The sequence below is a fragment of the Cervus canadensis genome, chromosome X, assembly GCF_019320065.1.
Source record: "Cervus canadensis isolate Bull #8, Minnesota chromosome X, ASM1932006v1, whole genome shotgun sequence".
NCBI classification, from domain to species: Eukaryota; Metazoa; Chordata; class Mammalia; order Artiodactyla; family Cervidae; genus Cervus; species Cervus canadensis.
In genome coordinates this window covers 16,895,790-16,909,252 of record NC_057419.1, presented here as the reverse complement: position 1 = coordinate 16,909,252, position 13,463 = coordinate 16,895,790, and the positions used below count along the sequence as shown (strand labels likewise).

The following is a 13,463-nucleotide window of genomic DNA, read 5'->3' as shown; positions in this document are numbered from 1 at the left end:
TAGTCAACAAGTAGGCTGTGGCAGATGAAAAAGGAGGAATGGAATAAAAGGAGAAGTCAGGGGAGGAGGTGACCCCGGATACTCTACCTAGACAAGCTCTTCCATTGGGGGCCAAGCGGAGGCCCGGGGAGGGACACAGACAGCGCGGCCCCTCTTCTGTGTCTTTACAGCCATACTGGCAGTTGGTCATGGCACACGTCCTAGAGTCTGTGAAAAGAGGCACGGGTCAGCCTTTTCCCCAAGAGATGATAAAAAAATGCTCACTAAGGAACAATCCCTGACCCCTGAGACATGAAATGTAACACGTGGAATGGTATCAGAGGACAAGCTTCATCATCTGAGTCCCAGATGGAGATCCAAAAGGAATCTGTGCAGGGGTGGTGTCTTGATGGCCCCATGGTTGATTCTGTTGGCCAATGCATTGCACTTGGCTGTCTTTAGGCAGAGCATGCACCCCTCAGTCACCAAAGACGGCATCTCTCTCTCTTCCTATACAAGCTCCAATGACTCCTTCACGTCACCTGGTTGGTCTCTACTATTGACTGAAATGAAACCTCTGAGGAAGATGAATCATTTGAATAAATAGGGTAAAAAAATGCCAATTCTATCCATCTCTCTATTCATATCTAGCCTCAGTGAGAGTCACTCAAATCACAAAACCTTGTCTTTTAGGTGTGTATATTTTGTCCTACCTCCTTTCGAAGACAATGGGCTGCTTTTCTGGGCGCCTGATGACCTCAGCTAGCGATCAGAAGTTGTTTTGTGAAGTTTGCTCTGCGTTCAGTTATTCTTTTGATGAATTTGTAGGAGAGAAAGTGGTCTCCCCGTCCTACTCCTCCGCCATCTTCTAGGTGTGTGTATTAAAACACACAGCAGATAAGGCTGATCAGCTACCCAAAAGCCATTCCCATTACTGAGGCTGAAAAGCCAGTTACACATCTTTTTCCTAGCTTCCCCTGCAGCAACAAGGGAGTGGCCACATGATTCGGTTATAGCCAAAGAGATATTAAGATAAGTCTGCTGGAGTTTCTGGAAAAGATGCTGCTGCATGACAAAACAGATGGACATAAAAGAGGCATTTGTTTCCTGGCATCACTCCTTTCCCTTCTGTCTTGCCTACCTTTGATGTGTGTGTGATATCTGGAGCTAGGGCAGCCATATTGTGACCACAAGGCCACAAGCATGAGGATGAAATCAATACCCTGAAGATGGCAGAGGCTGAGTCCTTGCTGACCTGTTCTGGAACTGCTTGCCTCCAGCTTTTAAAAATAAAGATAATTTAGTTCAATTTTTCTGTCACTCATTGCTAAATAGACCTTGTCTCACAAAAACACATATCCCTAGTAGGGTTCCGGTATATATGGATCAAAAGTGCCTATAACGGGAGCACAGTGAATATCCTCTCTTTATCCACCCGCATCTATAACATGCCAGTCAACCAGCTGGATGAAAGAGGCTGCAAAGGGTTGGGTAAATAAAATCAGCATTCAGGGCCACCTGGCCACTGCAAGCTATAAACAGGGAGGCAGAGGCAACCCTCACATGTATAGTAATAGACAAAGAGGGTACCAGGACAGATACACAGTATCTGTGTATACGGCAATATAGCAAACACTGACTGATGGTTATATTTCTAGTTTATCCCTTTTCTCTTGAGTTGTCTTCTTTCAAAATTAATCTTCAAAATTTACCTCATTTTATCTTTCCATTTGGAGAAAGATATCTTTTTTGGCACTAATTAGGCTTTTGTGGAATGTTTCAGAAACATCCATTAGCATATATCTTTTTAAAAATGTTAAGTGATGACTAGAAAACTCTGGACAATTGTTCCTAAGGGGCTGGGGGGTGAAGAGGGTAGCTCTGGCAAAGTTCTATTTGGTAGTGGTTACATGGATGCTGGCTTTATAAGAATTCATTAAGCTACATATTTGTTTCTTGGGGATTTCTGTTTAATTTATAATAAATATTTTTAAAAATACTCAAAAAAAAAAAAGACTCTGAATGCCTGCTTTATCTCTTAAGCATGCTTGCTAATGGAGACTCTAGTGGTGTTGGGGCACTTTGCCAAGTGGGGCGAGCAGCTAAAGGATGAGGTGGGGTGGGGGAAGTGAGCTATGCATTAGCCTGAATTTTACAACCGAGGGAGAGCCCAGGATAGGCTGGGGAGTCAGAGGACCCTGCAACCATGGGAAGCTGGCAGAAGGCACAAGCTGCAGGCTTGTTGGGGGTGGCAGGGTGGATGGATTTGCTTTTCAGCTGCAACATAAAACCTGAAAAGCCTTCCTTCTCAATAAGTGAACAGATATAGACATTTAGTCTCCCACAGGACATGGGTTCTCTTTATCAGAGAAGGGCTTTTCTTTTCAGGAATGTGAACTGGAATGGACTTCCAACAAGAGTCACTAATCTTTGAGCGTGGGGCAAGGGGCGTGAGAAAGAGAGCTGGTGGGAAGAACTGATGTCCTGAGATGGAACTGAGATTTATCACCTTCCTGAAACAATATGCTTATATTTTCAGTATGCTTATTTTTTTCATGAAGAATCCTAGTTCATCCCTGTATATAGAGAGATACTCAATTTATCTTTCTCCTCAGTTAGTCTTTTTATTTAAAAACGACGTGGCCAGAACAAGCAAATCCAGAGAGACAGAATGCAGGGCTGGGGTGGAGGAGATGAGTGGAGAGTGACTGCTAATGGGGACAGGGTTTCCTTTTGGGGTGATGGAGATATTCTGGAGAGTGGTGATGGTTTGCACAACATTGTGAATGTACAAAATGCCTGAATTGTACACTTAAAATTGTCAAAATGGTGAATTGCACAATATACGTATTTTGATACAATTAAAAGTAAGTCCTAGAGGGTAGGGACATATATATATGGCTGATTTGTGTTGATGTTTGGCAGAAACCAATACCATTGTGTAAAGCAATTATCCTTCAATTAAAAAATAAATAAATTGAAAAAAATAAGTGCTCAAAGATATTTTAGTCTAGGGTGATGTGAGAGTCTTTGGGGTGGGGGGTTTTCCCCTCTAATAACTCAAGTCAACTTTGCCCCAAACATTAAATGGCAAAAGTCAAGCCTCTGGGTTGACTGAGAGCAGGCCAGCTGCTGAAACTTACTGGAACATGTGGCGTCCGGCAGGAGCATGTGGCCGCTGGGGCAAAAGCACTTGTAGCTACCATGTGTATTCACACATCTGTGTTGGCACGGCCGGGGTTTGAATCCACACTCATTCACATCTGCAGGGGGCAGTCAGAAAATGGAGAAAGGTGAACTGAAGGAGGAAACACCCAGATGTGGAATGGGGTTGGCCTCCCTGGACCCCAGCTGTGGGGGTAGGTTCAAAGGGTGGTGACTCGCCTCTTCTCCGACCATCATTAAAGCTTTGGTGAGGATGTGGAGCAAACTGAATCATCATACACTGCTGGAGGGAATGCAAATATAGGTGCAACCACTCTGGAAAACTGTGTGGCAGCTAGATACAGACATACTCGTGAGCCAGCCATTCCACTCCTGGGCGAATGTCCAACAGAAAGAAACATGGGTACATGCCCACCAGACTTCCCTGGTGGCTCAGTCAGTAAAGAATCCGCCTGCAATGCAGGAGACCTGGGTTCAATCCCTGGGTCAGGAAGATCCCCTGGAGAAGGAATGGCAACCCACTCCAGTATTCTTGCCTGGAGAATCCCATGGACAGAGGAGCCTGGCAGGCTATACAGTCCATGAGGTTGCAAAGAGTTGGACACGACTGAGCAACTAAACCACCAAAAAATCACATGCTAAAATGATCACAGTAGCACTATTCTGAACTGCCTCAAACCAGAAAGAATTCAAATCTCTCCTCCTAAAAGGATGGATAAATGACTTGTATACTCATGCAATAGAATACTGTGCAGTAGTGAGACTGAACAAACCACAAGTACAAACAACTGTGGATGAAACTCAGAAACATGATATTGACTGGGAGAAGCTGGACACAAATGAGCACACTGAAACCCAGGCATGAGTGAAAGAAGCAAAACAAATCCAGGCCAATGACTCTGTGGTGTGAGAGACAAGGTACAGTTCGGTGTTGGGGGCTGGGGGCAAGTGATGGAAGGGAGCATGAGGGGTCTTCAGGGAGGCTGTTTCCATTTCTGGATCTGAATGCCAGCTACATGGGTGTTCTTGAACATTCATGGAGTTGTACATTGTTGACAGGTGTACAATTTTGTGTGTTTCCTACTTGAATAAAAAGTTAAAACATATCATCTAGATAACTGCTGCCTTTAATGCTGTCCCAGGTAGCCTATGATAGATGCCAACCACACAATCTCCTTTCAATTATTATTCTGAGCAGCCTCATGATGGCCAAATGGCCTTGTCTCACACCTTTCCTGAGGGAGCCCTGCCAGGCAGCTATTACTGGTGGTCAGGTCACAGGACAATATTTAATCCCATATAAAGGTGCTCAGAGGATGCTGTTACACAAGAAGGTTACAAAAATATGTATATAGATACCACATTTTTAAAATAAGCATAGGAAAAAACACCTAGGGAAATTCCCTAGCAATCCAGTGGTTAAAACTCAGCATTTTCACAGCTGAGGTCCATTGGTCGGGCAACTAAGATCCTGCAAGCCATGTGGCACAGGCAGAAATGAAAAACCTTGGGAGACCAGGCTCTACACGTTTATAATGGTTACCTCCTGGGAAGATTGAGTGGGACTTTCTATTCTGGGCTTTTCAGGGTTTAAAACGTGAAACATTAAGAATGAATTAGCTTTTATTAAAATAAAAAATGATACACAAGAAAAAAAACTTGTAAAGCCATCATGGGTTTCATCTTTGGGTACATGGTGATGTGGGTGCCACATGTCATAACTCCCTCAAGGCAGATATAGAAAGGAGAAAAGAACCAAATTCCATGTAATATCAAAATTCAGCACAGTAACAGGCAAAGGCCACTCTTGAAAATAAGTAAGTGGCTGTTTTCACCTCTGAAAAGAACCTTACGTGGAGATTTTCCAACACCTTAGCTGGACACTTGAACCCCCTTCTCTATCGCCAGTCCCCCTGTACACTACCATCTCCTGTCTGGATCCTAACTGCTTCAAAGGCATGAATTAAATAATGCTGGTTGGACATAACAGGAAAGCCAGGGATATTCCATCACTTGGCCCTAAGTCAGAGGCGTCTCTTGGAAGAAGCATTTTGGGGAAAGACATCAGTTGGGTTGAGGCCTGTGGCCATCAGTGGATATACATGGACTTTGATCAGGCAGCCCTGGGGCAGGGAGGCTGTGGGGAAAAGCCAGACAGGCCCACATCTGAGCCAACTGGACACTCCCTCAAAGTGAATATTTTGCTGGGACTTGAAAAGCAGCATGAAAAAATGCCTTCTCCATTCCAACTCTTTTGAGAAGGTATCTTGGTACAGAATCCAAGACATATGGAAAAACAGGTCTTCTGGTGGGAAACGCTCTGGTAAGGGACATGGTTGAATTATTACTTATGAGAGCAGGGCTCCTGCCGCGCTTCCTTCAAGCCTTCTGGACACGGTTCTGAGGAGCCCCTTGATGGTGCTGGACCCCGTCCTGGGGTCGGGACAGGAGAGCTAGAGGGTCCTCCCTCAGCCTGTAGGTCTGCCAGCACAAAGAAAGGCTATGTGAGCATCTGGCCTTGGCAGTGAGGTTGGTGGCGGGGGGGGGGGGGGTTGCAGAGTGGGGCAGACCCCTGGCTTTCTCTGGAATTCCATTCTCCCTTCTAGAACCCTGGCAGGGCTCATTCCTAAGGGCAGCTGAACTGGATTTGCTGCTCTTTGCTTAACTGTGTTATAGAACTGGGGACCCTTTCTTAATGAGCGCAGGTTTCTTGGTGCCTGGGCTCCTCCACACTGTGGACATCTGGGGCCAAATCACCCTTAGCGGGGGGCTGCCCTGTGCACTATAGATGTTCAGCTGGGCTCTACCCACCAGAATGTCTCCAGGCACTGCCAGATGACCTCGGGGGTCAGACTTCCAGATTTATCAAATAAAAATACAGGATGCCCGGGTAAATGTGAATTTTGGAAAAAAGACTAATATTTGTTCAGTGTACATATGTCCCATACAACATTTGCAACATACATACACTATATAAAATTATTTGTTGTTTATGTGAAATTGCATTTGAAAATAAGATTTAAATCTAACTAGGGATATGTATTTTATCTGGCAAGTCTTCCTAGGGGACAAAACTGTCCACCTTCAGAACCACTGTTCTTAATATTATAACTGCTTTAATATCTTCAGATAAACAGCCTATGACAAAAGTCATAAACTGCCTTTTAAAATATATCAATTGCAATAAAAATATGCATGTCATTCAACCCAACAATTCCATTTTTAGATATTTACCCTATAAAAATACTCAAAGGTGCAAGGATATGCATAGGATAATGACTGATATAGTGCTATTTGTAATGGCAAAAAATTGGGGACAACTTCTATAATAGTGGTTAAAGTACTTTTACATAAATGACACAAGCATTTGCTCGCAGGACTAGGATAGAGCCTTAAAAATATGAGACAGCTCTCTATGTGCTGACATGCAGAAATGCCCATGAGAAATATCCATATTTGTAACTATAACAGAAAAGAAACTGCAGAGATTAACTCTTAGCTATGGTTGGAGGATGGACTGTGGGTGTTCACACTCACTTTTTAATTTATATCCTTTTGTTTTGTTGCATTTTCTTAAATAAAAAATATGCATTGCTTCCTTAGCTTAAAAAAACAATACACATTATTTGTTTTGAGGGAAAATAATGTTTTTTATCTGGCATCCTAACAAAAGCATCAGAATGACTTTGACATTTTTCTAGAAGAGACTGATGGAAAAATCTCATTCTGAAACCACTTTCGTTTGAAGATTGGAGTTACAAACTGCAGAATCCTGAGTGCTATGCTGTGTCCCAAACACCACTGCACAGCCTGAGTTGATTCTGCAAGCTCTGGGGTAGGTCTGTATTACCACCGTGGTCTCTAGTACTGACCTTGACTGCAGGTTTTCCCGGTGTATCCTGGAAAGCATCTACATTTGTTTGGCCCCACACACTCGCCGAACTTGCATCCAGGTTCACACATAGCTGTGGAAAGAAAAGGTATTTTGATGATTAAAAAATAGGAACCAATAGGCATATGAAAAGATGTTCAACATGGCTAATTATCAGAGAAGGGCAAATCAAAACTACAATGAGGTATCATCTCACACCAGGCAGAATGGCCATCATCAAAAAGTCTACAAATAATAAATGCTGGAGAGAGTATATAGGAAAGGGAACCCTCCTACACTGTTGGTGGGAATGTAAATTGGTGCAGTCACTAGAAAGAACAGTATGGAAGTTCCTCAAAAAGCTAAAACAGAGTTGCAATCCCACTATTGGGCATATATCTGAACAAAAATTTAATTTAGAAAGATATATACATGTACCATCAACAATGGCCAAGACATGGAAATAACCAAAATATTCACTGAAAGGTAAACATATGAAAAAGATGTGATACATATATACAACGGACTATTACTCAGCCATAAAAAGAATAAAATACCATTTGTAACAACATGGATGGACCTAGAGAGATTATCATAATAATTGAAGTAAGTCAGAAAGAGAAAGACAAACAACTTATGATACCACTTACATGTGGAATCTAAAATCTGAGACATATAAACTTATCCGCAAAACAGAAATGGACTCACACACATAGACAACAGACTTGTGGCTGCCAATGGGAAGGGAGGATGAGAGAGGGCAGGACTGGGAGTTTGGGAGTAGCAGATGCAAACTAGTATATACAGGATGGATAAACAACAAGGTCCTACTGTAGAGCACAGGGAACTATATTCAATATCCTGTGATAAACCATAATAGAAAAGAGTATTACAAAGGAATACAAATATATATGTATAACTGAATCACTTTGTTGTATAGCAGAAATCAACACAACATTGTAAATCAACTATATTTCAATAAAGAAATTAAAAGGAACAGGGGTAGTCAGCCCAGTGAAATGCACACGTGTTAAACTTAGCTGCCTTCTGCGCGGCAGAGAAATCCACGGTGACATACAATACAGAGGGTGATCTGCTTCCTCTCCAGTTTGTTTTCACCTTTAAAATACTGAATAGTGCTTCGCTTCTGAACTACATTACCAGTCCCCATCCCCTCACCCCCTTCCACCCCATGAGTACAAGTTGACCTTAACTTTGCCTAGCACTGCCATACCTCCAGTGGCATTCAAAGAAAAAGAGAGCCTCTTACATCGCAATTAGCCAGTTTTGTATGTAAACACAAAAGATTTAACAAAAGGAATATGATTTGTGAGCTGGAAGAAACTCCATAGTTATACTGGGCCAAGGTCCTTCTCCCCCTTTCTACTGTTTTTTTTTTTTTTCCTCTTCTGTATTATTTTCCCCGTTTCACTTTTGAATGATCAAAAACTTTCAATTCTGTGTGTCATCAGCCAAAATGAACAAAGCACAGGTTGGAGGCAGGGAGACGCTGCCTCCGGTTCCAAGGATGGGAACCACAAGCATGATGGTGATGGTGATAGTGGTGGTGACGGAGGCATGCCAAAGGCAGGATTTGGCTTTCTGTTGTATCCACTTCTGTATCCAGACACCTGCCACAAACTAGGAACTCAATAAACATCTGTTGGATGACTGAAGTGTCAGGAGAAACAAGAATAGGATGGGTAACAGATTGGATTGGGGGCAAGAAAATGTAGTCAAAGATGGTGGAAAGTTTGAGTCTGGCTCATAAGGAGGAGATAGGGAGAAAACACTATGGATAGAAAGAAAGGAAAATGGGAGAACCCCAAGACATGAGGGGAGTGAGAGGAAAAGCAATGAATGAGAGAGAAACTAGGCAGGTAGGGAATCATGGACTCTCACATTTTCTGGATCTACTAGGAGTTCCAGAAACAGCCAGCATATGAAAGGATTTCAGCAATTGCCAGAAATGCTTGCTTACTTCTCTGCACATTGATTCTCTGGCTCATAGAAGGTCCACTCCTAGGCAAGCCTGTTCCTAAAGACTCTGGCATGTTCCCATTTGACCCAACCCTACCTTTGCTAATGTCACCGTTCATCTCCCAGCTACCTGGAGTCAAAATCTCAACCGTCTCTATTTATTCTTGTTCCCCAAACAATCACCTAACACACAATCCCCAAACAATCCCCAGACAAGCACCCTACCCCTTGATCCCTGTTTCTACCACCAGTTTCCTCGAGTAAGTATTGGGTTAGCCAAAAAAGTGTGTTTGGATTTCTCTACAGTCACTTACAGAAAAACCAGAACGAACTTTTTGGCCAAGCCAATATTTATCCAGCTGCTTGGAACCACTTTGCCCATAGATGTCTGGGAGATTTGTCGCATGCCTCTCTCTCTTTGCTTTCCTCACCACAGTCTGTGACCAGGGCTTGGCTGACACACAGGTCTAACAGCCTAGCCCCTGGTTTCTGGGCAGGACAAATGCTGCAGTGTAATTAACACTCCAGAGCTCCCTGTGGGATCAGGATGAAGTCAAACTTCTCTTTAAGCCACATCTTTGCCTCGCTTCTTCCCCAGTTTCCTCACTCCCTTACAGATTTCTCCCGAGTGCCTCTCAACAGGATATTTGTGCAAGAATCACCTTCACAGGTGCTGTTCCTAGGATATCGATGTCCAATGTGACATTAAAGGGATATTCCAGAAGTATAGCTCTGATAATGCCATGCATTGCCTCAGTTCAGTTCAGTTCAGTCGCTCAGTCGTGTCCGACTCTGCAACCCTGTGGACTGCAGCATGCCTTCCCTGTCCATCACCAACTCCCGGAGCTTACTCAAACTCATGTCCATCAAGTTAGTGATGCCATCCAACCATCTCATCCTCTGTCATCCCTTTCTCCTCCCGCCTTCAATCTTTCCCAGCATCAGGGTCTTTTCCAATGAGTCAGTTCTTTGCATCAGGTGGCCAAAGTATTGGAGTTTCAGCTTCAGCATCAGTCCTTCCAATGAATATTCAGGACTGATTTCGTTGCCTAGAAGTCATCAAATAATCTCTGTTGGGTCCTGAATCCAGGACAGGGGTCATAACCATGACCTGGCCTCCGCCTTCTTTTAGTCTTACTCTGTTCCCTGAACCCAAGCAACGATGAGGTCAAACCAGACTGCCTGCTCTTCTCTGACCTACTCTGAACTTTCTACCCAATCTCTATTGTTACCCCACACTGCGGCACCCCTCCCCGCCACCCCAATGGTTAATATCCTAATAATCCTTCAAGGACTACCTTGTAGGGCCCCTCCTTCCAGAAGCTTGTACAGATTTCTCCAGCCACACATGAACTTCTGCTCATCTCTGAGAACTCCACAGAACTCTGGTAGGCTTCTCCCATGAAACTGATATCTTCATCTTATTCAATAACTAGCCAGATATTTCGCTTCTATGTTTGACTTCTATCTACTATCTGATACTAAGTGCTTTCAGAACAGGGATATAAACATTCATCTTTGTTTCTCCTCTTGCATTTAATAGTGTGAACATGTTAGACAATGAAATAGTTTTGAATGACAAATAAAGCACTAAATGTAGAACTTTGAATAGGGAAACATTTCAAGGCTTGAAGTAGATCGTGAGAGAAGGTAGGGGAAAACACACTTCCCACCAAAGTTCTTCTACTTTTGGAGGTAAATGAGATAGAACTGGATTTCCAGGGTCTATTTTGTTATGGTTATGTTCTTGGAGAAGCAGCTTTAACTGTAAATGTTAGAAAAATAAACCTTTTTTTTTTAAGCCCCAAAGACCTCTGATTGCTCCCTGGAAAGTTATTTTCAACGTAGTCCAGACAGGAAAGCCCAGGATAAATGCCAAATAGGAGAGAGGAGAAGTGGTGAATATTAATACCCTTGCTGTTTGGAGATCAGCACTCCAGAAAGACGTTTTTGATTTACTGTAACTTTGGATCTGTGATGGGAACAGCCAGTCTATGGCATAGGGAAATTCTGTTTATGTCTAAAATGGCCTGAGATTTAAGTGTGCTTTAGATAAAGGAAGCTCTCTTGTTTAATTTCCCTGCAAACTCCTCCATCTTTCTGGAGTGTTGGACGGCTCTTTATCCCATATCTCACTAAGTGACCCATATCTGAAGGCTAATGATACTGAGTGAAGCAGACCCTGCCCTGGGAGCAGATTTAAGCAGGGCGGAGGCTGAGATCTAGAAAGCTCTGGCATAGAAGCAGGGCCTCTGAAGGACTGAGGGGTGATTAGTCAATGGAGGTGAAGGCTGGGGCAGACTGCACCCTCACAGGCTGGAGCCTGGCTCTGCCTGTTTAGGCAAATTGGCATGCATTTCTATCTCATCACCATGCACCCCATGGCTTAGAAATCAGAGGCCTGGTGATCAGGGACTAACTAGTCTGTTACCTGGTGCTTCGAGAAGCATATGACTTTACCATCAAGAAGGACCATGCCGATTAGATGTAATATGATAGCATAGATACAAAAATCATTGTCATTTACTGTGTCAACATTTGACGGGGGCAGACGATGGGCTGACCATCTCTTTGGCTTGCCAAACACGCAGTGGGAGCAGTGTGTTGGAATGCCCTTTAGCATCTGGCTTTCAATTCTCTTCAGGCCTCTGGTATGAATATTGGTCACAAAAGCAGTGAGAATGTGATTGGTTGTGTGCACCATGGTCAGACTGCTCCGATCTAGTTATAGAATAGCCCTTCCAGAAAAGCAAAGCTCACCCTCATTTATTCACCAGAAACATGCAAGTTTTATGGCCGGAGGTCCTGAGGTTCATGTGACTGTAACAGAGATTCCAAATCAGGTATCCTGTGTGGTTTTTGGCCCTTTCCACCTGACTGACTTCAAAGAAAAATGTATTATGTTGTGTTTAGAAGGAGAAAAAAGCAACACTGAACCCCCTCATCACCTGCTGCTTTGATGGACAGAAGTCTGCAAGGGAGGAAATGGAGCCTGAGTGAGCTTATCTACCTTGCCCAAGGTCACCCACATCGGTCTGGTTCTCAAGACAATGCCCTTGATCATGACCCACCCGACCAGTGTGAGGACCACCCTTTTCAACCGACAAAGTCCCAGGGAAATGTTCTAACTTTCTTCTGCTAGACAGGCAGTGATGGCCTTCAAACATTTCTTCTACTATCTTCACACTCTTGTCATCTCCTCGTAAGGAAACTGCGACAGTGCAGGGTTTTACATAGTATCAAACACGTGGGAGCGAGATCAATGTCCTCCAATGTTTCATGGATTTCGGATATGATCAAGTTCTGCCCACAGCTATGGTCTACCCAGGTTATTTTTTGAACCAGCTAAATCAAAGAGGAGGAGGTTGGGGCAGGGAAAGAGAAGAAAAAGAAGGTAGAATTATTCTTCTTAAAAATCACTAACACTTTTGGGCTTTATAGTTTATAATCCAATATGATCCACACCAGTGCCTAAAGTATATGGGACGTGCAAATGTCTGTTCATCCCACTTAACAGATTAAGGATTCAGTTTCTATGCCACCTACTAGATACACAAGGCCCCAAGACCAGATTCCTGCCCTGAAAGAATGGTTAGTCAGCTACGAAGAATACAGATTTATTCTTTTACACTGTGAGTGTCGATTATTATAGAAATTTACATGAAAAACAATGCAACACAAAACTCTGTGCTCATCCCTAGCCTCCCCAACTCTTGAAATTGTCAGAGGCCTCTCTTGGAGTTCCTAACACTGGTCTGAAAAATGAGGTCAAAAGCAAATTATGCAAACTTAGCTTGAAATGTACACAATAGAACCATGCATATCTTGCATCCCTTGCATCTTGCATCAAGGGATGCACGCATCCCTTGAAACCATCTAGAAATTGGCACAATGGACTTGAAAAATGTGAGTAACTGAACTACAAAGTAAATGGCTAACCTTTTTGTTTGTGACCAAAGCCTACTGGTTGGGTAATTCATAATTAAAAAGTGGAACTCATTAGAAATCAGTTGGAAAAATTATAATTAGAATGAGGTATTTCTTGACCTGTTTTTGCCTAACTCAGTTTCTCTAGATTAAAACAAAAACAGCCATACTGACTAAGAGAACAGCAGAAATAATTGATGAAACAGGGCTCCTAAAACAAACACATCATATCAAGGGTGATGGTGTCAGCCATATTTTGAATGGGATGAGATCTTAGACCTTGGGTGTCAGTTAGGACTGTGTCCCTGCTCTTGGAAAGCCACTGGTAACCTGGTGACAGCTTATGGTGTCACAGAGAAAAACCGCAGGACCCAGGCCAACTACCTGAACACCGGGTGGTCTGAGTTTTTACAAAAGTACCTTCACAGACTCCCTTGCTGCTCCTTCTCCAGCCATAGCAGCAGGCCAGTATGGTTCCATAGCGACAGACACCAGGCTGGAGCGATGATGCCAACAACTCGTGATCCCTTGGACTGTGGAT

At 43.3% G+C, this 13,463-nt stretch overlaps 1 protein-coding gene across 2 annotated transcripts in view; it reads right to left on the bottom strand.

Moving 5' to 3' along the window:
* EGFL6 (EGF like domain multiple 6) overlaps window positions 1-13,463 on the bottom strand; it is a 55,001-nt gene that overhangs the window by 24,384 nt on the left and 17,154 nt on the right. For both annotated transcript variants that reach the window (XM_043459995.1, XM_043459996.1), the window contains exons 2-5: window positions 13,343-13,455; window positions 7,017-7,109; window positions 3,123-3,242; window positions 88-207 (exon numbers count right to left, since the gene is read on the bottom strand). In XM_043459995.1, the coding sequence (XP_043315930.1) occupies window positions 88-207; window positions 3,123-3,242; window positions 7,017-7,109; window positions 13,343-13,455 (446 nt within the window). The remainder of the gene's footprint in view (window positions 1-87; window positions 208-3,122; window positions 3,243-7,016; window positions 7,110-13,342; window positions 13,456-13,463) is intronic.